At 43.9% G+C, this 25251-nt stretch overlaps 1 protein-coding gene across 1 annotated transcript; it reads right to left on the bottom strand.

Annotated features, from left to right (window-relative positions):
- Positions 1-1068: 1068 nt before the first annotated feature.
- Positions 1069-23596, bottom strand: FAM170B (family with sequence similarity 170 member B). The gene is made up of 3 exons (XM_038744305.1): positions 23330-23596; positions 19122-20168; positions 1069-1120 (listed from the first exon to the last, which is right to left on the bottom strand). Exons 1-2 carry the CDS (start codon positions 23406-23408, stop codon positions 19426-19428), a joined length of 822 nt encoding a protein of 273 aa, XP_038600233.1. The 5' UTR covers positions 23409-23596; the 3' UTR covers positions 1069-1120; positions 19122-19425.
- Between the last annotated feature and the right edge of the window lie 1655 nt (positions 23597-25251).

Here is a 25251-nt window from a genome sequence, read left to right as displayed (position 1 = left end):
AATTACCTCATCTGTAAAATGGTGATTAAGATTGTGAGCCCCTTGTGGGACAACCTGATTACCTTGTATCCTCCCCAGTGCTTAGAACAGTGCTTTGCACATAGTAAGCACTTAACAAATACCAAAATTATTATTATTATTATTATGTCTATCAACTTGCAAAATAGCACGGCCTATTGGAGCACAGACCTAGGAATCAGAAGAACCTGGGTTCTAATCCTGGTTCTGCCCCCTGTCACTGAGGGCAAGTTGGTTGGGTAAGGACCGTCTCTATATGTTGCCGATTTGTACTTCCCAAGCACTAAGTGCAGTGCTCTGCACACAGCAAGCACTCAATAAATATGATTGAATGAATGAATAAATGAATGAACTTCTTTGGGCCTCAGTTCCCTCATCTGTAAAATAATAATAATAATGGCATTTGTTTAGTGCTTATTATGTGCAAAACACTGTTCTAAGCACTTGGGGGGATACAAGGTGATCAGGTTGTCCCACATGAGGCTCACAGTCTTAATGCCCATTTTACAGATGAGGTAACTGAGGCCCAGAGAAGTGAAGTGACTTGCTCAAAGTCACGTAGCTTACAAACGGCGGAGTCGGGATTAGAACTCATGACCTCTGACTTCCAAGCCCAGTCTCCTTCAACTAAGACTGTGAGCCTTTGTGATATAGGGACTGTGTCCAACTCGACTTGCTTGTATCTATCCCACGCTTAATACAGTGCCTGACACATGTCTTGTCTTATGCTGTCTAGCCAGAGTGAGCCCTTAACAAACATCACCATTATCATTATGAACTTTATTGTAGTGCACTTTCCCAAATCCTTAGTCCAGTGATCTGTGCCCAGGAAGCGCTCAATAAACACCACCGCTTGATCAGATGTCCCAGGTGTAGGATTGAATGCTGGTCTTGCAACACTAAAGCAAAGCTCAACTTGCCACCATACAAGGCCCTGTGGCAGAACAGTCAGAAGGGGGTCAGTGGTCGTTACTCTTGGAGACCAATCTGCTGCTTATATGTGTAAAGACCTGAAAGGAGATGGGAAAAAAAAACAACAACATTTCTTGCCTTCTAAGATGGCAGGGTGAGGTGTCCCTGAGGAACTCTTGAAGGCCAACGTCTGAAAGATAAGGAAGATAAGGAAATTATGTTTTTTGTTAAACTGGCCGCTTCTGACTGCTTCAGTAAATGGAGGTCATTGGTTGGACTTCAACTAAGTTGAAGTTTTTTTTGTGGTATTGGGGGTCATAATCCATCCCGGTACTGATCTCTCAGGGGTAGGTAGGAGATAAAGTGTGAAAATGTTTGGAAAAATGAAAGTTATGAATATAGAGCTTGAATATGCATATATGTGTTGTATATACATATACTGTATATGCACATATATACACATATATTCAAGCTACATATTCATATATACATATATATGTATATGTGTACACACACACACATATTTCTAAATATACATTCAAGCGATTATTACTCCTGATATTAACTACAGCGACCTGTTAATTTCCACCTTTCCAGGTCATAGAGCCTCTCTCTCTCTCTCTTCATTCATTCATTCATTCATTCATATTTATTCAGTGCTTACTTTGTGCAGAGCACTGTACTGAGTACTTGGAAAGCACAATTTGGCAACAAATAGAGACAATCCTTACCTAACAACAGGCTCACAGACTAGGATAGGGGAGACAAACAACAAAACAAAACAGAACAAGTAGACATGCATCTCCCTCTCTTTCTCTCTCTCTCTCTATCTCTGTCTCTGTGCATGTATATGTATATATTTATATATATATATAGAGAGAGAGAGAGAGAATCCTACTCTGTGTATATGTACACCACAATTTGTGCATATATAGATACATACATATGTGATGTATATTGATTTATGCTCTCCTGCATATTTTTTTTAACATTACATACTTCTGCTATCAACCATTATAGTGCTTTTTTTCTTCTGCTTTCATTGTTTATAAATAAGTGGCAACTGCCTATTTCCCTCAGACTGTAATATTTTAGGTGGTAATAATGATATTAATGATGGTATTCATTCAACATTTACTTTGTGTCAAGTACTGGTCTAAGTGCCGGGGTAGATAAAGTCCCTGTCCTACATGGGGCTCACAATCTTCATTCCCATTTTATGGATGTGGTAATTGAGGCACTGAGAAGTGAAGTGACTTGTCCAAGGTCACACAGCAGACAATTGGCTCAGCCATGATTAGTACCCAGGTCCTTCTGATTCCTAGGCCCAGGTTCTACCAGTAGGCCATGCCGCTTCCCGACAACAGTGTTTAATAATAATAATAATAATAATGATGGCATTTATTAAGCGCTTACTATGTGCCAAGCACTGTTCTAAGCACTGGGGAGGTTACAAGGAGATCAGGTTGTCCCACAGGGGGCTCACAGTCTTAATCCCCATTTTACAGATGAGGGAACTGAGGCACAGAGAAGTTAAGTAACTTGCCCAAAGTCACACAACTGACAATTGGCAGAGCCAGGATTCGAAGCCATGCCCCCGACTCCAAAGCCCATGTTTATTTTCTGTATTCTCCCAAGTGCTCATGACTTCTATTTATTATTATCATCCTTATTAATATCAATGGCATTTTTATTGTTATCATCATAACTATCATCGTTATCATCATTACTGTTACTATTCTTATTACTAGTCCTCCATCCTGTTGCTTTATCGTCTCCACTGGTAATGGCATAGTGGCTAGCATGGGCCTGGGATTTAGAAGGTCATGGGTTCTAATCCTGGCTTTGCTATTTGTCTGCTGTGTGACGAACCCATTGTTGGGTAGAGACCATCTCTATATGTTGCCGATTTGTAATAATAATAATAATAATAATAATAATAATAATAATGGCATTTATTAAGTGCTTACTATGTGCAGAACACTGTTCTAAGTGCTGGGGAATTTACACGGTGATCAGGTATTCCCCCGTGGGGCTCACAGTGTTAATCCCCATTTTACAGATGAGGTAATGAGGTCCAGAGAAGTTAAGTGACTTGCCCAAAGTCACACAGCTGATGAGTGGTGGAGCCAGAATTTGAACCCATGACCTCTGACTCCAAAGCCCAGGCTCTTTCCCAAGCGCTTAGTACAGTGCTCTGCACACGGTAAGTGCTCAATAAGTACAATTGAATAAATGAATTTCACTTCTCTGGGCCTCAATTTTCTCATCTGTAAAATGAGGATTGAGATTGTGAGCCCTTATGTGGGACAGGGGCTGTGTCCCAACCCAATTTGCTTGTATCCATCCCAGCACTTGGTACAGTGTCTGGCACAGTGTAAGTGCTTAACAAATGCCATCATTATTATAACTCTAAACCCTCTGGGCTCCTCACTTGCCTCCTGTCCTTCGGAGATAATAATAATAATGATATAATAATAATAATAATAATAATAATAATAATGGCATTTATTAGGCACTTACTATGTGCAAAGCACTGTTCTAAGTGCTGGGGAGGTTACAAGGTTATCAAGGTGATCAAGGCGTTTAGACTGTGAGCCCACTGTTGGGTAGGGACTGTCTCTACATGTTGCCAACTTGTACTTCCCTAGCGCTTAGTACAGTGCTCTGCACACAGTAAGTGCTCGATAAATATGATTGATTGATTGATCAGGTTGTCCCGTGGGGGGCTCACAGTCTTAATACCCATTTTACAGATGAAGTAACTGAGGTCCAGAGAAGTTAAGTGACTTGCCCAAAGTCACACAGCTGACAAGTGGCAGAGCCGGGATTTAAACCCATGACGTCTGACTCCAAAGCCCGGGCTCTTTCCACTGAGCCACGCTGCTTCCCATGCCACTGGGTAGTCATGCATGTTCTCCTCTTCAACTTGGCAGCCTTCAGAAGTCGTTTCCACCTTTAAAAATAAAACTAGATTTGGGGGCGTCATTACAGCCTTCCTTTCTGAAATATGGCAGACTCTTAAAAGCCCAAAGGCTCAATTTAAGAGCCAGGAATGGGCTCCTCTAGGAATCCCGGGATCTTCCATGGCTGTTCTGTTTCCACCTACAGGTACAGGTTTAGAGTGAAATGATCTCAGAATCCGTCACCCACACCATTTCTGTAGGCCTCTCACTAGTCTGCTTCATCCCAGCCACTGACTTGAGTCTACACTCCCTTAACACTCAGATAGTCATCTCACCCCAAGTTACTACCAACCCCCAACTCCCTCCGTATTTACATCGCCTTATACTCGGTTGCTTCCCTTATCTTTCATTTGTTTTGAAGTCCCTCTCCACTGCCAGATTGTAAGCTTCTCAAGGATAAGGATCACATCTACTTTGTACTTTCCAAACATTTAGTATAGTACCCTGCGCACAATAAGTGCTCAATAAATATCACTGGTTGATTGATTAGTTGGTCTAGTGTAGCTCCTGAACTGCAAAAATGATATTTCCACAGTTTATCTCTCTACTTGGAACCCCCAAGCTCCTTCTGAACACTGTTAGATATGCAGAGCAAGTTGCTCTTGGAGAACTGCAAGAGGAAGACAACCATTAATAAACAACCATTAATATAATATGGGCTATATAATAATCAAATGAGTGATACGAACCCCCAAGCCACACCTCTCTGGTGTGAAAAGAGAAAGACCTTTAGCCATCAACTTGTGTGCTGCGGCAATACTAAAACTGATTTCCTTTGCTTTTCCTCAGAACTACATGGATGGATTCCCAGCTCTCTCCTTCTTTCTGCCCCAGTGTATACACCTGGTATTCAAAACACACACACACACACACACACACACACACACACACACACACACACAAAATTATCACCTCTAATTAAAAAAAAATTCCCATTCATTTGCCATATTTAATGGTGAACTTCACATACATAAAGAAGCAGTGTGGCTCAGTGGAAAGATCACGGGCTTTGGAGTCAGAGGTCGTGTGTTCAAATCCCGGCTCTGCCACCTGTCAGCTGTGTGACTCTGCGCAAGTCACTTAATGTCTCTGTGCCTTAGTTACCTCATCTGGAAAATGGGGATTAAGACTGTGAGCCCCATGTGGGGCAACCTGATCACCTTGTATCCCCCCACAGCACTTAGAACAGTGCTCTGCACATAGTAAGCGCTTAATAAATTCCATTATTATTATTATACTTCAGAGATCTTCTTCTCATTACTCTCCCAAGAACTTAGCACAGTTCTTTACACACAGTTAGCACTCAATAAATATGATTAAATGAATAGCAATGTTTTCTAGCACAGTGTCCTAATGTGACCTCTTAGCGTAAATCCCCTGTGAAGTTCTGAAATCTGAACAATTTGCCATGGAGCAGAGCCGAGTTTTCCCGTTTAAAAATTTCCTCTTGGACCCCCCATCTTCTTTATTTTTCTCTATTTTTTTCTATCAATGGTATTTGTTAAGTACCTACTAAGTGCCAGGCACTGTACTAAACACTGGGAAAGACACAAGCTAATCAGGTTGGACACAGTCCATGTCCCACATAGGGCTCACAGTCTTAATTCTCATGACATTGACACCTGTTCACTTGTTTTGTTTTGTTGACTGTCTCCCCCTTCTAGACTGTGAGCCCGTTGTTGGGTAGGGACTGTCTCTATATGTTACTGATTTGTACTTCCCAAGCGCTTAGCACAGTACTCTGCATACAGTAAGTGATGATGATGATGATGGCATATGTTAAGCGCTTACTATGTGCAAAGCACTGTTCTAAGCGCTGGGGACATTACAAGGTGATCAGGGTGTCCCATGGGGGGCTCACAGTCTTCATGCCCATTTTACAGATGAGGGAACTGAAGCCCAGAGAAGTGAAGTGATTTACCCAAAGTCACACAGCTGACAATTGGCGGAGCCGGGATTTGAACCCATGACCTCTGACTCCAAAGCCCGTGCTCTTTTCCACTGAGCCACGCTGCTTCTCTAAATAAATACAATTAAATGAATGCATGAATGAATGAATTCTCATTTTACAGGTAACCGAGGCCCAGAGAATCAATCAGTCAGTCAATCAATCGTATTTATTGAGCGCTTACAGTGTGCAGAGCACTGTACTAAGCGCTTGGGAAGAAATGAAGTGACTTTCCCAGGGTCACACAGCACTGCTTCTCAGCTGCCTATTTTTGTTTAGAACACTGTAGAAGACACTATCTCTGCCCTCAAGAAACAATATTTTCTCCTCTTCCACCTCTCTCATTCTCTTATTCTCCCCTCCGCTAGACAGTTTTGAGATTCAGTCTTAACTCTCTGCTTCCTCACTTTTGCAAGTGTTAAGAAACTAAGCTGGTGGACACCGAATCGCTAGGTAATCCTGAAGCACTGTCACTTGCAGTCACTTCAGGCATCAGGAAATAGCTCACCTGGATGCTCAGGTGAGAACCAAATCACGCCAAAGAGGAGTTTGCTTTCAATCTCCATAACCAATCTCCTCTCTGGCCTGATGTAATCCTTCCTGATAAATAAAACTATAGCACCGAGTTTAGGGTGGAATCCTCTCTTATTATTGCCATGGCCATCTCCTCTCCAAAAATGTAAATTTCCCCTCTTTTCCCCTACTTTCCACCCTCCTCTGCTTTTCCTCAAGTATTTATTTTATTTTGTTAATATGTTTTGTTGTCCGTCTCCCCCTTCTAGACTGTGAGCCCGCTGTTGGGTAGGGACCGTCTCTCTGTGTTGCCAAAATGGACTACCCAAGCGCTTAGTACAGTGCTCTGCACACAGTAAGCGCTCGATAAATACGATTGATGATGCTGATGATGATGATAAATATGATTGAATGAATGAATGGAGATTCTCTGGCATGAAGAAGTAATATTCTCAGTGGGGGTCAGCGTAAAATTGCTCCCACTCTCTGATGGGAAGCAGTATGTCCTAGGGGGAAGATCAAGGACCTGGATTCTAAACGTGGCTTCTCTATTTGTCAGCTGTGTGACCTTGGGTAAGTCACTTAGCCTCTCTAAGCCTCAGTTTTCTTATCTGTAAAATGGGGATTTAAAACTACTCCCTCCTAGTTAGGCTGTGAGCCCCATGTGGGACAGAAACTATGTCCAAACTGATCATCTTGAATCTACCCCAGAGCTTAGTGCAGTGCTTGGTGCATAGTAAGAAGTCCACAAGTACCATTATTATTATTCTCATTCTTTGGAGAAGTCAGGCCCCAGAGGCCCAACACCAGAAATCAACCTCTCCTCACTCTCACTCCACACTACATCACGCTCAGTAGTCAATTAGTAGTCCGAGGACCTGGGTTCTAATCCCATCTCCACCTCTTGTCTGCTCTGTGACCTTGGGCAAATCACTTAATTTTCATGTGCCTCAGTTTGGCTCATCTGTAAAACGGGGATTGAAACTGTGAACCCTATGTCCAACCTGATTATCGTGAATCTACCCCTACATTTAGTACAGTACCTGGCACATGGTAAGTCCTTAACAACTACCACAATTATTGCTGTTATTATTAATAACTTTGGAAATTTGTTCTGCACAAAGCAAGCGCTCGATAAATATGATTAGTGATGAGGATATAAGTGTAAGATGTTTAAGGTTGGCTAGTTACCTAGATTTCTGACAGCAGTGCTCTGCAGTTTGTGCACAACAGTGGAGGAACTGTAATGTGGAAGTGGTCAGGAAGCAGCGTGGGCTCAGTGGAAAGCGTACAGGCTTTGGAGTCAGAGGTCATGAGTTCAAATCCCGGCTCTGCCAATTGCCAGCTGTGTGACTTTGGACAAGTCACTTAACTTCTCTGGGCCTCAGTTGCCTCATCTGTAAAATGGGGATGAAGACTGTGAGCCCCCCCATGGGACAACCTGATCACCTTATAACCTTCCCAGCGCTTAGCACAGTGCTTTGCACATAGTAAGCGCTTAATAAATGTCAGTATTATTATTATTACGGGCTTTGGAGTCAGAGGTCATGGGTTCAAATCCCGGCTCTGCCAATTGCCAGCTGTGCGACTTTGGACAAGTCACAACTTCTCTGGGCCTCAGTTACCTCATCTGGAAAATGGGGATGAAGACTGTGAGCTCCCCGTGGGACAACCTGATCACCTTGTAACCTCTTCAGTGCTTAGAACAGTGCTTTGCACATACTAAGTGCTTAATAAATGCTATTATTATTATTATTATTATTGTTATTATTATTATCCTGACAGGATTGTAGCTCAGGGGCAAGTTCCTGAGTATCAGATGTAACCTGCTATGGGATGCATCAAGTGACTGTGGAAGAAATGGGGAGGAAGTGGAGATGAATGGAGAGTGCAGTGGTGATGAAGGAGGCAGGTTCAGTGAGAATAGCAGCTGAAGAGAGGCACCTAGGGAAAATTGGGGAACAGAAGAAGGACCAGTGTTGCTTAGTGGAAAGAGCAAATGCCTGGGAATCACAGGACTTGAGTTCTAATCCAGCTCTGCCAACTGCTTGCTATGTGACCTTGGGCAAATCACTTAACTTCTCTGTGCCTCAGTTCCCTCTTCTGTAAAATGGGATTAAGACTGTGAGCCCCACATCAGTCAGTCAATTGTATTTACCGAGAGCTTACTGTGTGCAGAGCACTGGGACAGGAACTGTGTCTAACTTTATTATCTTGTTTCTACCCCAGTGCTTAGTACAGTGCTTGGCACAGAATGAGAGCTTAAGAGATACCACAGTCATTATTATTCTCTGGACCTCATTTCTTCTGTTCCCTCTTCTAATTACACTGTAATTCGTTCATTCATTCATTCATTCAATCGTATTTATTGAGCACTTACTGTGTGCAGAGCACTGTACTAAGCGCTTGGGAAGTACAAGTTGGCAACATATAGAGACGGTCCCTACCCAACAGTGGGCTCACAGTCTAGAAGGGGGAGACAGACAACAAAACAAAGCATATTAACAAAATAAAATCAATAGAATAAATATGTACAAGTAAAATAAATAAATAAATGGAGTAATAAATACGTACAAACATATATACATACATACAGATGCTGTGGGGAGGGGAAGGAGGTAAGATGGGCTCACAATATCAGGCTCACAATAGCGGGCTCACAGTCTAGAAGGGGGAGACAGACAACAAAACAAAACATGTTAACAAAATAAAATCAATAATAAATATGTACAAGTAAAATAAATAAATAAATAGAGTAATAAATACATACAAAGATATATACATATATACAGGTGCTGTGGGGAGGGGAAGGAGGTAAGGTGGGGGGATGGGGAGGGGGAGGAGGAGGAGAGGCAGGGACTGTGTCCAATGTAATTAATTTGTGTCTACCCCATTGCTTAAAACAATTCTTTGACTCATAGTAAGCATTTAACAAATACCACTAAAAAAAATTCTGGTGAGAGATTTATTTTTTAAAATTATATTTGCTGACTGCTTAATATGTGTCAAGCACTATTGTAAGCACTAGGGCAGATATATGTCGATTGGACAGGACAACAGTCCCAGTCACAGATGGGGCTCACCAGTCCAAGTAGGAGGTTGGATGGGTATTCAATCTCCATTTTACAGATGAGGTAAATGCAAGTGTAGTTACTTGCCCAAGGTCACAAAGCAAGCAACTGGCAGAGCTAGGATTAGAACTCAGGTCTTCTGACTCCCAAGTCCATGATCTTTCTGCTAGACCATGCTGACTTTCCTGGTCACTCCCTGGGTACTCTGCTTTTACTCCTTAGTGCTTCACCAGTTTGTCTCTGGGTGCAGGCAGGTATAGCCAATCCTTTGCTTCCATCCCCTCGTTCTCACTATTCCCCATCTTGGAATTCCCTCCCTCCCACATCAGACCAACCGTAGCTCTCCCGATATTCAAAGTCCTCCTAAAATCCCATCTCCTTTAAGCTAGTAGTTTCTGGTTAAATTCCCAGTCCTCTTAGCCATAAAATTCCATCAACCAACTCCAGGGTATGTTTTCAGAGAATCTGGTATAGTATAGATCTGTATAGATCTGTATAGATCTGTTTCATCACAGACAATTTAACATAAACAACATTGTTGAGCCTTTACATGGTTTATTCACTTTAATCACTGATGCAAACATTGTTGGTTTTCCATCATTAATCAAATTTTGATGCTCAAATTAATGTGATGTCATTTTCCATTTCTCCAGTCATTCCTGTGACCTGAAAATGATTAGACCCGTGTATGTATTCCCATCATCAGCCCTTATGTTTGTATGTGAACTCAATTATTTGCTTTGACCATTCTAGTTTTTGATTTTTTTTTTTTTTTTTTTTTTTTTTGGTCTCCCTGTCTGTGTGCTAGCTCCCCAGGCTCAGGAAGAATATTACTTTTTAATTCTGTACTTACCAAGTGCTTAATGCACTGCACTAAGTGGGCAATCAATCAGTCAATCAGTCACTGGTATTAGAGAAGAAGCATGGCTCAGTGGAAAGAGCCCGGGCTTTGGAGTCAGAGGTCATGAGTTCAAATTCCGGCTCCACCACTTGTCAGCTGTGTGACTTTGGGAAGGCACTTAACTTCTCTGTGCCTCAGTTACCTCATCTGTAAAATGGGGATTAGGATTGTGAGTCCCACATGGGACAACCTGATCACCTTGTAACTTCCCCAGCAATTAGAACAGTGCTTTGCACATAGTAAGCACTTAATAAATGCCATTATTATTATTATTAATGTAATCATAAATAGCACTGCTACTTTGCTGCTCTGATATATTTACCATTTTTTGATGGCATTTATTAAGTGCTTACTATGTGCAAAGCACTGTACTAAGCACTGGGAGAGATGCAAGGTGATCGGGTTGTCCCACAGGGGGCTCACAGTCTTAATCCCCATTTTACAGATGAGGGAACTGAGGCCCAGAGAAGTGAAGTGACTTGCCCAAAGTCACACAGCTGACAAGTGGCGGAGCCTGCATTTGAACCCATGACCTCTGACTCCAAAGCCCGTGCTCTTTCCACTGAGCCACGCTGCTTTGCAACTTCTGTTGTTTTGAAATGAATATCTTAGTCTCGATCGATAAATAGTATTTATTGAGTGCTTAGTGTGTGCAGAGCATTGTATCAAGCACTTGGGAGAGTACAATATTACCGAGTTGATAGACATATTTCCTGCCCACAAGAAGCTTACAGTTGAGATGGGGAGACAGACATTAAAATAGATTACGGATACGTACACAAGTGCTGTGGGGCTGAGCGTGCGGTGAATGAAGGATACGAATCTCTTTTTCTTCCTGAAGCCTCAGCTCAAGGAGGACAAACTCTCTCCTGATTCCTGTACTCTAGGCAAGTCTGCTCTAGTTGCCTGCCAGTAGCCCACATTCTTCAAGGCTTTGACTCTGCCTTCCTTGCTTGCCAATCCCTCCCATTAGTTGACCATTCAGGCAGTTGCTTGGGTAACCTTTGCTTGCACTTCACCATGTGCTACAGGTCTACCTGCCCACTTTCCCAAAACATTTCAGGCACCAGCGAGAATATGACTAACAGGAGTGGACGTGCGAATGGCTCTCTGCATTATAATCATTTCCTCTGGGCAGATTTTTGATCCTAAACCTCTGGGTCCCGCCAATTTTGGGATTCAGTTGACTGCCCCCTTTTCTACTCTCTGCTTTTTCCTCTCTTTTCCTCATCTCTACAACTTTTTGTTGCCTTTTTAAAATCAACCAATAGTAGCTACTGAGGGTCTCCTGGGTGGTCAGCACCAAACTAAGTGCTTGGGATGGACGAATTTTCTTCTTCCTGGAATCCTCTCCTGCTTCCTTCCCTGCATTTTTTCCCACTATTCCAAATGATTTATTTATATTTTCTATCTCCCCTTCTAGACAAGGAATGAGTCTGCCAACTCTGTTATATTGTACTTCCCAAGAGCTTAGTACAGTGCTCTGCAGTAAATGCTCAATAATACCTCTGAGTGATTGATTGATTCCACAACCAAAGCTGTGTTTCAGTTCAGAAAAGCCTGAAGCTTTCCAAGTATTTTCCTCAGAAGTAAACCAAAGGAAGCATGATTCTCCTTCCACTGGATCCAACAGGAAGACCACCCACTCAAGGCCTTATCTCGAGCATTCTCAGGAGAACTTCCCTCCCCTCTTTCCTCTCCCCCTCCTCCCCTCGCCATCCCCCCATCATACCTCCTTCCCCTCCCCATAGCACCTGTATATATGTATATATGTTTGTACGTATTTATTACTCTATTTATTTATTTTATTTGTACATATTTATTCTATTTATTTTATTTTGTTAATATGTTTTGTTTTGTTGTCTGTCTCCCTCTTCTAGACCGCGAGCCTGCTGTTGCATAGGGACCATCTCTATATGTTGCCAACTTGTACTTCCCAAGTGCTTAGCACAGTGCTCTGCACACAGTAAGCGCTCAGTAAATACGATTGAATGAATGAATGAACTCCAACATTTTGGGATGCTCAATCGGGGCCGGTGCATTTGGGACCAGGCTTATTCCCTCCCGCAGACCTTCTGGCAGTTTTTCACTGACATGCATTATTTCTGAAAAGTTCACATTTTATTCTGGGGTTTTCTCATTCATCAGTCATTCAATCGTGTTTATTAAGTACTTACTGTGTGCACAGCACTGTACTAAGCGTTTGAGAAAGTACAATACAACAATAAAGAGCAGCAATCCATGCCCACAACAAGCTCATTATCTAGAGAGGGGAGACAGACATCAATTCAAGTAGATAAAATTACAGATATATACATAAGTGCTGGGGGACTGAGAGAGGGGACAAGAGTTAAGGGAGCAAGTTAGGGTGACACGGAAGGGAGTGGGAAATGTGGAAAAGTGGGGCCTAGTCTGGGAAGGCCTCTTGGAGGAGATGTGCCTTCAGTAAGGCTCTGAAGGCAGGGAGAGGAATTGTCTGGAGGATTTGAGGAGGGAGGGTGTTCCAGGCCAGAGGCAGGAAGTGGGCCAGGGGTTCTGTTGGCTACTTTTCCTTTCCCAGCAACTCTTTTAGAAACTGTTGACCTCATCTTTTCTCATAGCAGTGCTACTGACAAAGATAACAATAATTAACTGTTTAATTCCCCTCACTCTACCTCCCAATGAGAGCTTGTCAATCTTTGTCATCTTTCAATAGTGATTTCCTTGGTATTGCATTTCTTCATTGCGTACACATTTGTGTAGGTGTGAGGGTCCAGTTGTAATCCTCTCCTCCCCATCCCCCCCGCCCTACCTCCTTCCCCTCCCCACAGCACTTGTACATATATTTGTACAGATTTATTACTCTATTACTTGTACATATTTACTATTCTATTTATTTTGTTAATGATGTGCATCTAGCTCTACTTCTATTTATACTGATGACTTGACACCTGTCCTCATGTTTTGTTGTCTGTTTCCCCCTTCAAGACTGTGAGCCCATTGTTGGGTAGGGACCGTCTCTAGATGTTGCCGACTTGTCCTTCCCAAGCACTTAGTACAGTGTTCTGCACACAGTAAGTGCTCAATAAATACGATTGAATGAATGAATGATGGCATTTGTTAAGCACCTACTATGTGAAAGCGCTGTGAAAGAGGTTTCATGGGTGGTAACTCGACAAGGTATCTGCCTCCCGAGGGCTCATGATCAAAGAATAAATTGTGGGGAAGGGTGGGTAAAAGACATAATAATAATAATAATTATAGTACTTGTTAAGCACTTACTATGTGCCAAGCTCTGTACTAAACACTGGGGGGATCCCAGCAAATCGGGTTGGACACAGTCCCCACATAGCGTTCACAGTCTTAATCAGAAGCAGCATGGCTCAATGGAAAAAGCACGGGCTTTGGAGTCAGAGGTCATGGGTTCTAATCCCGGCTCTGCCAATTGTCAGCTGTGTAACAGTGGGCAAGTCATTTAACTTCTCTGTGCCTCAGTTACCTCATCTGTAAAATGGGGATGAAGACTGTGAGCCCCATGTGGGACAATCTGATCACGTTGTAGCCTCTCCAGTGTTTAGGACAGTGTTTTGCACATAGTAAGCACTTAACAAATGCCATTATCATTATTATTATTATTATTATTATTAATCCCCATTTTCTAGATGAGGTAACTGAGGCCCATAGAAGTGAAGCGACTTGCCCGAGGCCACACAGCAGACCAGTGGCGGAGCCAGGGTTAGAACTCTTGACCCTCTGACTCCCATGCCTGTGGGAGTCATTTTCCCCTATGCCATGCTGGAAAAATGAAACAATAAATCCAAAACAACATAAAAAACAAGGGCAGTGATGAATATATAAACTACAATTGAATACTGTGGCTAGAGGAACAGGGTTTCAGTCACCTTACGACTCAGAGTCCAACAGTCACAGCCACAACCAGGTTGGATGGGGAAGGACTTAGTGAAGATTTGTATTCTAAAGAACTGGAGCTTTCCAAAATTTCAAGCTAAGTCACCCCCTGGAGTGGGGTGGGAGGGAGGAAGGGGGCAACCCAAGGACTTCTTCTTTCTAGGCATTGCCAGGCCACAGTGTGTTTGTGTCCCCCTACACTTTGAGTTTGAGGTTGACAATGCTGACAGCGAAAATTATTTGGAATGTGTGGGGTGGGTGTGGTTGATCAATCAATCAGTCGTATTTATTGAGCGCTTACTGTGTGCAGAGCACTGTACTAAGTGCTTGGGAAGTACAAGTTGGCAACATATAGAAACGGTCCCTACCCAACAGTGGGCTCACAGTCTAGAAGGGGGAGACAGAGAACAAAACAAAACATATTAACAAAATAAAATGAACAGAATAGATATGTAGAAGTAAAATAAATAGAGTAACAAATCTGTACAAACATATATACATATATACAGGTGCTGTGGGGAAGGGAAGGAGGTAAGGCGGGGGGGATGGAGAGGGGGATGAGGGGGAGAGGAAGGAGGGGACTCAGTCTGGGAAGGCCTCCTGGGGGAGGTGAGCTGTCAGTAGTGGATATGGGGAAAAATAAGCTCCCATCTAGGAGTCAAAGGACTCTAATCCTAGCTCTGCTGTGTAACCTTGGACGAGTCACTTAACTTCTCTATGCCTCAGTTTCCTTAACTGTAAAATGGGATTCAATACCTGTTCTTCCTCTGCTTAGACTGTGAGTCCCCTGTGGAACCAGGACCGAATCTGACCTGATTATCTTGTGTCCACCCAAACGTTTAGAACTGTGCTTGACGCATAGTAAGTGCTTAACAAATATAATAATGATGATAATAATAATAATAGAATCTACATTGTGTGCACATATCGTCCCATGCTTCAAGACACCAAAAAGAAGGTAAGGATCAGTGATCAGTCAACACAGAGAGCCAGTTCATTTCTAACAGAATTATTTCATGTGTGTTTCCCTCAAATGTACACTGTTACTTATTTTTATTATTCTGTTTGTAAATCAATAAACCAATGGTATTTGCTGAACTCTTATTGTGTGCAGAGCACTAAACTAAGCATTTTGAAGAGAACAGTAAATTTAGTAGTTTTTGTTCCTACCATTAAGAAGATTGTCATTTGGCTGGGGAGATGGGCACTAGGATACTTTATAGATGGGGAAAGCAGCAGCATTTAAAGATATGTACATAAGTGAGGTGGCAGGAGAGGGTATGCCCATAATAATAATAATGATAATAAGAATGATGGCATTTGTTAAGCGCTTACTATGTGCCAAGCACTGTTCTAAACACTGAGGGGATACAAGTTAATCAGGTTGCCCCATGTGGGGCTCACAGTCTTAATCCTCATTTTGCAGATGAAGTAACTGAGGCACAGAGAATTGAAGTGACTTGCCCTAAGTCACACAGCTGACAAATGGCCGAACCAGGATTAGAACCCACGGCCTCTGACTCACAAGCCCAGGCTCTTTCCACTGAGCCACGCTGCGTCTCTACATCTTTTAGACTGTGAGCCCACTGTTGGGTAGGGACTGTCTCTATATGTTGCCAACTTGTACTTCCTAAGTGCTTAGTACAGTGCTCTGCACACAGTAAGTGCTCAATAAATACGATTGATGATGATGATGATGATCTTGATGGACTCCCATCTTGATGGACCACTGATCTGACCTATTACTGGCATTTCTTATGCTCCTATTTTCATTTTAGACTGTGAGCCCACTGTTGGGTAGGGACTGTCTCTATATGTTGCCAATTTGTACTTCCCAAGCGCTTAGTACAGTGCTCTGCACATAGTAAGTGCTCAATAAATACGATTGATGATTTACCAAGGGCTTACCATCTACCAAACACTGTTACAAGTGCTGGGATAAGTAAAGGGAAAGAGATCAGGACACAGTCTCTGATCCAGAAGGGGCTCTTAATGGTAGTGGGATAGGAAGGACACATATACACATTAAGTATGTAATATAAACCACGAAGAAAACAAGTTAAAATGTCAATGTGAACTATGCAATGAATCAGCCCTTGGAAGGAGTACTCTTCGGGCAGCTCACCAATTTAAACAAATAGTTCTTGGTTCAAAATTCCCAGAACCTCCCAGGCATTCCACATGTTGGGAAAGCGACTTGTGTGGTGTCAGGTGGGATCGGGGAGATGGCTCCAACCCTTGGGTGAGCATCACACAGACCGCAGAGTCCCCGATGATATGGAGACAGGTTCCATTCATCCAGGGTAATTCGGACCCCACCCCTAACTTGTTTATATTCAGATGTCTGCTGTGTGACCTTGGATAAGTTGCTTAACTTCTCTGTGCCTCAGTTACCTTATCGGTAAAATGGGATTAAGACTGTGAGCCCTATGTGAGACAGGGACTGTGTCCAACCTCGTTATCTTGTGTCTACCCTAGGGCTTAGTACAGTGTCTGCAAAATAGTAAGCACTTAACAAATACTATTGAGAAGCTATTGAGAAGAATTGAAATTCTATTGAGAAGCAGCATGGCTCAGTGGAAAGAGCACGGGTTTGGGAGTCAGAGGTCTGGGTTCTAATCCTGGCTCTGCTACTTGTCAGCTGTGTGACTTTGGGCAAGTCGTTTTACTTCTCTTTGTCTCAGTTACCTCATGTGTAAAATGGGGATTGACACTGTGAGCCCCACATGAGGCAACCTGATTACCTTGTGCTCCCCCACCAGTGCTTAGAACAGTGCTTGACACATAGTAAGTGCTTAATAAATACCATCATTATTACTAAAGGAAAAAAAGATGAGGAAACTGAAGCCTAGAGAAGTTAAATGACTTTCCCAGGGTCATACAACAGGAATGTGTCAGAATGAGGAGGAGAATCCAGGTCTTACACTAATATAATTATGGAAAGATAGATTTTGCCTCTTCCACTGCAGTAATAATAATAATAATCATGGCATTTGTTAAGCACTTACTATGTGCAAAACACTGTTCTAAGCGCTGGGGAGGATACAAGGTGATCAGGTTGTCCTACGTGTGGCTCACAGTCTTCATTCCCATTTTACAGATGAGGGAACTGAGGCACAGAGAAGTGAAGTGACTTGCCCAAAGTCACACACCTGACAAGTGTTGGAGCTGGGATTTGAACCCATGACTTCTGACTCCCAAACCCGTGCTCTTTCCACTGAGCCATGCTGCAGTAGATATTAGTAGGATACCAGCTGTGCTTTAACAGATCACCATAGAGCTTGCATCAGTTGGGGAAATCAATTAATCAATGGCACTTTTTAATAGCATTTGTCAAGCGCTTACTTTGTGTTAAACCCCGTTCTAAACACTGGGGTAAGTACAAGTTCATTAGGTTGTTCACAGTCCCTGTCCCGCATGGGGTTCACAGTCTAAGTAGGAGGGAGAACAGGAATTTGATCCTCATTTTACATTTGAGGAAACTGAGGCACAGAGAAGTGACTTGCTCAAGGTCACACAGCAAGCATATGGCAGAGCCAGGATTAAAACTCAGGTCCTCTGGCTGCCAGGCTCATCCTCTTTCCACTAGGCCATACTGCTTCTCATGACCTTGAGTGTTCAGAGCTCTCTACTAAGCACTTGGGAGAGTATAATACAATAGAGTAGCTAAGGCCACAAGGAGCTTACAGTCTAGAGGACTAAAAGAGACTAAATAAGAATGTATAGTGACAAATCGTTTCATCCCCCAAATCCATCCATAGGCTCTGCTCTAATTTTTTGACCATTCTCTGCTAGGTTAAATCTGGGCCCACATCTCAGCCCTAAAGAATTTACTGCTGATACGTAATAATGATAATTATTATTATTATGGTACTTGTTAAGTGCTTACTATGTGCCAAGCACTGTTTTAAGCACTGGGGTAGATACAAGTCAATCAGGTTGATGATGCTGATGATGGCATTTATTAAGCACTTACTATGTGCAAAGCACTGTTCTAAATACCAGGGAGGTTACAAGGTGATCAGATTGTCCCACGTGGGGCTCACAGTCTTCATCCCCATTTTACAGATGAGAGAACTGAGGCCCAGAGAAGTTAAGTGACCTGCCCAAAGTCACACGGCTGACAATTGGCAGAGCTGGGATTTGAACCCATGACCTCTGACTCCAAAGCCCGGACTCTTTCCACTGGGCCACGCTGCTTCTCTGAACACAGTCCCTGTCCCATGTGGGGCTCATAGTCTCAATCCCCATTTCACAAGTGAGGTAACTGAGGCCCAGAGAAGGTAAGTGACTTGCCCACAGTCACACAGCAAACAAGTGGTAGAGCCGGGATTAGAACTCATGACCTTCTGACTCTCAGGCCTGTGCTGTATCCAACACTCCATGAAATGTACTCCTGCTGCCGAAGCCACATAGTGTTCTGGAACAGTCAGTTCTTTTATTCACTTCTCTCTTCACGGTGTCCCACATCAGTTCTTCGGGCACCACCTATATCCCTCACATTGGGGTGACTTTTTGACGAAACACATTGATCATCATTCTGTTCATTATCATTAATGCCAGGATCATCACCCAACTCCTCCTCCCCCCGTCTCTCTCTCTCTCTCTCTCTGTCTCTCTCTCTCTCTCTCTCTCATTCATGTGGGTCACCCTGGATTGGTTTAATGTGCTTGATCTTGGAACTCATAAAGTCTAAAACTGAATAGCGCCTTAAATTAACAGAACATTTTTATTTTCCCCAAGTGTTTCCCCATCAATCATCTCAAGTTATCTTCATAACACCTCCCTATGAGGTAGGAAAATGGCTGGCATTATTCATTATCCTCATTTGCAGATGAAGGACCTGAGGTCCAGAGAAGTTGAGTAAACGGTGACGATTCTCTTAATGTTAATGTTGAACTCACCTCTTTCCAGCAGAAATGACTCTCCTCTCTTTCCTCTTTGCTTATACCTAAGATTTGTTGATTTTTCTCATCTATTTTCTCCTCCATAGTTTTGTGCTGGAGCTGGTTCATCCCCTGCTGATGAGAGACTCAGAGTTCGCCTTTGATTCGCTCCAGGAGGCGGGCATAGTAATTCGGTTTACTCTTCGGGTTTTGTGGGGTCGATGTGGCAAGTTCTTGAATGGGCAGCGAGGAGGTTGGCAGCGGTGCCCAGGAGGTTTGGCTAGTAGAAGCCCAAGTCCCCCAGGGTGCGCGAACTCCCTGCTCACTGCTTGTCTCCGTGGAAGCGGGACATCGTGGGATCTTCGGCCTGTTGGTTCCTCTGGGATCGACCCTCAGCTTCACTGATGGCGTGTTCCTCTTGGGCCACCCTCCTGTTGACCATCTCTTGGTAAAAAACATGACAGCTGAAACCCTCCTGGACTCCGTGCTGGGCGTGCTGCAGGAGGGCTTCCAAGGAAGGAAAGACTCTGCAGCAGGCCATGCAACGGAAGCCGTAATCTGTCGTCGAGAGCCAGTCTGGGGTCTCTCGGACCTCCTCGGCTGTCTCCTGCGGAGTGGCGGTTCCCGTTTCGTCGTGGTCCTGGGGGAGATTTTCCATCGAGAAGTCCTGATCATTCAGCCGGGAGCTGGTGGAGATGCTGTCCGTCACCGGGGAAACTCGTTCTTGCCTCAACTGGGTAACGAACTCTGCTTCGCAGACCCTGGGCCTCTTGCAAACGGGCTCAAAACCAGCCTCCGTCTCCCACTCGATAGCCACACCTTTCACGGTCTTCACGCAGGTGTACAGTACACTTTGGAGCGGCCCTGCGTTCTCCTCTTGAGTTTCGGTATGCAAGGAGGAACAGGAATAGTAATGGGTGGAAGAGTGATACTCTCTCTGAGACAAAGTACCGCTCGCATTCTCCTGGCCTGGCCCTGCTTGATCTAGAGGAGCAGAAGCCGTCTTCTGGGCATCCTTTCCTGAGACTCCAGGTGGAAATGGAGTAGCTTCTATCCTCTCCGGCTCTGAGAAACAGAATGTAAATCCCCATGAGATTCCTTCTGCACAGGCTTCCCAGTGTCTGGGGTCAGGTTTCACAGCCCGTCAATCAATCAGTCAATCAATCATATTTACTGAGCGCTTTCCGTGCACGGTACTCTGCACAAAGCTCTTGGAAAAGTATAATCAACAAAGTGGGTAGGTAGAATCCCCCTTCACAAGGGTCTTACAGTCTACATGGTGTAGTGGATAAAGCATGGGCCTCAGAGCCAGAAGGTCATGGGTTCTAATCCTGGATCACTTGTCTGCTGTATGACCCTGGGCAAATCACTTCACTTCTCTGTGCCTCAGTTACCTCATCTGTAAAATAATAATGATAATAATAATTATGACCCTTGTTAAGCGCTTACTATAGTAATAATAATAATAATAATTGTGGTATTTGTTAAGGGCTTACTACGTGCGAAGCACTGTACTAACTGGTGGGGGAGACGGGGGGCTCACAGTCTTAATCCCCATTTTACAGATGAGGGAACTGAGGCACAGAGAGGTTAAGTGATTTGCCCTAAGTCACACAGCTGACAAGTGGTGGAGCTGGGATTTGAACCCATGACCTCTGACTCCCAAGCCTGTGCTCTTTCCACTAAACCACATCAGGATTGAGACTGTGAACCCCATGTGGGACAGGGACTTTGTCCAACCCAATTTGCTCGTATCCACCCCAGCACTTAGTAGAGTGCCTGGAACATAGTAATCACTTGACAAATAGCACAATTATTCTTATTGTTATTACTAGCGCTCAAGTATACCAGAGCATCCTACAGTGTGGGAGAGGAGTGGAAAATGGTATTTGGTAATTTTTTTGGTTAAGCCCTATAGAGGTTTGAGCAGCATGACTTAGCAGAAAGAGTACATGCTTAGGAGTCTACCACTTGTCAGCTGTGTGACTTTGGGTAAGTCACATAACTTGGCTGGGCCTCATCTTTAAAATGGGGATTAAAACTGTGAGCCCCGTGTGGGACAACCTGATTACCTTGTATCCACCCCAGCACTTACAACAGTGCTTGGCACATAGTAAGTGCTTAACAAATACCATTATTATATCATTGTTATTATTATTATTATCCATTGCCCTACTCTTCATTCATTCATTCAATCATATTTATTGATTGCTTACTATGTGCAGAGAATAGTACTAAATACTTGGGAGAGTACAACATAGCAATAAACAGACACATTCCCTGCCCACAACAAGCTTACAGTCTAGAGGGGGAGACAGGCAATAATAGGAATAAATAAATGACCAATATACATAGAGATATGATATGAAGCATATCATATCATTGGGAATTGGGAAGCAGCGTGGCTCAGTGGAAAGAGCACGGGCTTTGGAATCTGAGGTCATGGGTTCAAATCCCGGCTCCGCCACTTGTCAGCTGTGTGACTTTGGGCAAGCCACTTAACTTCTCTGTGCCCCAGTTACCTCATCTGGAAAATGGGGTTGAAGACTGTGAGCCCCACGTGGCACAACCTGATCACCTTGTAACCTCCCCAGTGCTTAGAACAGTGCTTTGCACACAGTAAGTGCTTAATAAATGCCATTATCATTATTATTATTATTATATGATAGAGATATGATAGAGAGGCAGCGTGGCTCAGTGGAAAGAGCACAGGCTTGGGAGTCAGAGGTCATGGGTTCTAATCCCAGCTCCACCACTTATCAGCTGTGTGACTTTGGGCAAATCACTTAACTTCTCTGGGCCTCAGTTACCTCATCTGTAAAATGGGGATGAAGACTGTGAGCCCTCCGTGGGACAACCTGACTACCTTGTAGCCTCCCCAGTGCTTAGAACAGTGCTTTGCACTCCCCCTTCTAGACTGTGAGCCCACTGTTGGGTAGGGACGGTCTCTATATGTTGCCCACTTGTACTTCCCAAGCACTTAGTACAGTGCTCTGCACACAGTAAGCGCTCAATAAATACAATTGATTGACTGATTGATTAGTAAGCACTTAATAAATGCCATTATTATTATTATTATTATTATGTACAAAAGTGCTGTGAGGCTACTTGGGGGGTTGAATAAAGGGAGTAAGTCAGGGTGGGGCAGAAGAGAGTGGGAGAAGAAGGAAGGAGGGCTTAGTCAGGAGTCTTGGAGGAGACCTGCCTACGATGAGGCTTTAAATGGGGGGAGAGTCATTGTCGGTTGGTTGTGAAGAGGGAAGTTGTTTTAGGACAGAGAAAGGACATGGGCCAGGTCATCTGCAAGATAGATCAGGTCAAGGTACAGTGAGAAGGTTAGCTTCGGAGGAGCGAAAGGTTCTGCCCAGGTTGTAGGAGAGTAGCAAGGTGAAGTAGGAGGGGATAAGGATAACTAAATGGGTATGTGTGTATGGAAGTGTGTATGTGTTCCTATGCCCTACCCTTTTTCTACTCAATCAATCAATCGTATTTATTGAGCGCTTACTATTTGCAGAGCACTGTACTAAGCGCTTGGGAAGTACAAATTGGCAACATATAGAGACAGTCCCTACCCAACAGTGGGCTCACAGTCTAAAAGGGGGAGATGGAGAACAAAACCAAACATACTAACAAAATAAAATAAATAGAATAGATATGTACAAGTAAAATATATAAATAAATAAATAGAGTAATACATATGTACAAACATATATACATATATACAGGTGCTGTGGGGAAGGGAAGGAGGTAAGAGTGGGGGGGATGGAGAGGGGGACGAGGGGGAGAGGAAGGAAGGGGCTCAGTCTGGGAAGGCCTCTTGGAGGAGGTGAGCTCTCAGCAGGGCCTCGAAGGGAGGAAGAGAGCTAGCTTGGCGGATGGGCAGAGGGAGGGCATTCCAGGGCCGGGGGATGACGTGGGCTGGGGGTCGATGGCAGGACAGGCGAGAACGAGGTATGGTGAGGAGATTAGCGGTGGAGGAGCGGAGGGTGCGGGCTGGGCTGGAGAAGGAGAGAAGGGAGGTGAGGTAGGAGGGGGCGAGGGGATGGAGAGCCTTGTAGCCCAGGGTGAGGAGTTTCTGCCTGATGGGCAGATTGATTTATTATTATTATTATTATTATTATTATTATTATTATTATTATTTATTTACTCTTATTATTTAAGGAAGACCTCCAACTTCTTCCCAAAGGGTCTGTTCCACTCCTTCATCTTCAAGATCCAGAGCTCACCTTCAGGTTCCTGGGCAGCTGGCCCAGGGACTTCCGCCTCCGGGGCCTGCTCTGTGGGGTGGCCAAAGGAAGGCTTCATGAGGCCAGGCCACGGCTCTTCCCAGAGGAGGAAGGATGGGAAAGGGAGCCTCTCAGCAGTCCGTTCCCTGCAGTCCAGCAAGCGGGAATCTTCGGGCAGCTCTAGCAGTCGGGGAGCCTCGGTTAAGCTCTAACTCTGTCGAAATGATTTTCAAAAATTTCCAGAGAAATCTCCAAAAGGCCCAGCTGAGCGTACAACTCCCAGGACTCAAAAGCAGTTGCTGGGGTGCGAACGGTCAACAGGGGCTAGCAGAGTTCGATGACGTCACGGTGACGTCAGATGGTTCTGACAGGCCTGGGGTTTTAAACCCAAACTCTCCAAGGCTGCATCCTTCAGGTTTCAGAGGAGAGGTGACCGAGGGTCACCCAAGTGGAAAAGAGCACCAGCCTGAGAGTCAGAAGGACCTCTGTTCTAATCCTGACTCCCCCGCCTAGCCGCTGGGTGGGTGACCTTGGGCAAATCATTTATGTTCTCTGTGCCTCAGTTACCTCCTAATAATAATAATCATAATGGTATTTGTTAAATGCTTCCTATGTGCCAAGCACTGGGTAGATACAAGGTAATCAGGGTGTCCCCATTTTGCAGATGTGGTAACTGAGGCCCAGAGAAGTGATGTGGCTTGCCCAAGGTCACAGAGCAGATAAGTGGCAGAGCTGAGATTAGAACCCACGTCCTCTGACTCCCAAACCCATGCTCTTTCCACTAAGCCATGCTGCTTCTCTTACCTCTTATCTCATCTGTAAAATGGGGATTAAGACTATTAGCCCCACATGGGATAGGAGATGTGCCCAGTCTAATTAGTTTATAGCTACAATAGCATTTACTCCAGTGTCTGGCATGTAGCGTTTAAAAAATACCATGAAAAAATAAAACAAGACAGTGGGAAACCATAGACACACACACACATACATATAAACACTCTCTGTCCCTCTCTCTCACACACACACAAGCAGACACACACACACACACACACACACACACACACACTTCACCCACTTTTTCAGGTCTCATCACTACATTCCCACATTAAAAAGAGAAGGAAGCAGCGTGGCTCAGTGGAAAGAGCACAGGCTTTGGAGTCAGAGGTCATGGGTTCAAATCCTGCCTTCCCCACTTGTCAGCTGTGTGACTTTGGGAAAGTCACTTAACTTCTCTGTGCCTCAGTTACCTCATCTGGAAAATAGGGATTAAAACTGTGAGCCCCCCGTGGGACAACCTGTCCACCTTGTAACCTCCCCAGTGCTTAGAACAGTGCTTTGCACATAGTAAGCACTTAACAAGTACCATTATTATTATTATTATTAAGAAAGGAAAAATAAAAGATGATCGACTTGGGTCAAGCTGAGACGGTTTCAGCCTGGATATCTAAGTTTACTGGCTGTGGCCAGTTCTGTCTGAATCCTCAAATGACATAGGGTTTAGGATTCATCAATAAACTGAGCAATCAGTGGTATTTATCGAGAACTTCCTGTGTGCAGAGCACTGTATTAAATGCTTGGGAAAGTACAACAGAGTTGGTAGATGTGATCCTTGCCCACAAGGAACTTAGTCCACCGGGAGTAATGGATCCATGTTCCAATTTACTGGGGGAGTAACAGAAATAAATTGTGTAGCCTTCTGGGGACAGATTAAAAGCCTGAGATTCACAGGTACTGACCTCCCCAGGGCCTGAACTGTATACTCACTGTGGGCAGGGATTCTATCATTTCATTGTTTTATTGTACTCTCCCAAGCACCTAGTACACAGTAAGTGCTCATCCATTAATTCAATCATTTTTATTGAGCGCTTACTGTGCGCAGAGCACTGTACTAAGTGCTTGGGAAGTACAAGTCGGCACCATAT

The sequence above is a fragment of the Tachyglossus aculeatus genome, chromosome 3, assembly GCF_015852505.1.
Source record: "Tachyglossus aculeatus isolate mTacAcu1 chromosome 3, mTacAcu1.pri, whole genome shotgun sequence".
Lineage (NCBI taxonomy): Eukaryota > Metazoa > Chordata > Mammalia > Monotremata > Tachyglossidae > Tachyglossus > Tachyglossus aculeatus.
This window is presented reverse-complemented; position numbering and strand designations above follow the sequence as displayed.

What these genes read in the sequence shown, in the direction of transcription:
- FAM170B (XM_038744305.1), bottom strand. Translation starts at nt 23,408, where the DNA reads ATGAAGCCTTCCTTTGGCCACCCCACAGAGCAGGCCCCGGAGGCGGAA. An exon ending in AGCTGCCCAGGAACCTGAAG is followed by an intron (nt 20,169 to 23,329) that starts GTGAGCTCTGGA and finishes TCTGTTTCTCAG; the next exon opens with AGCCGGAGAGGATAGAAGCT.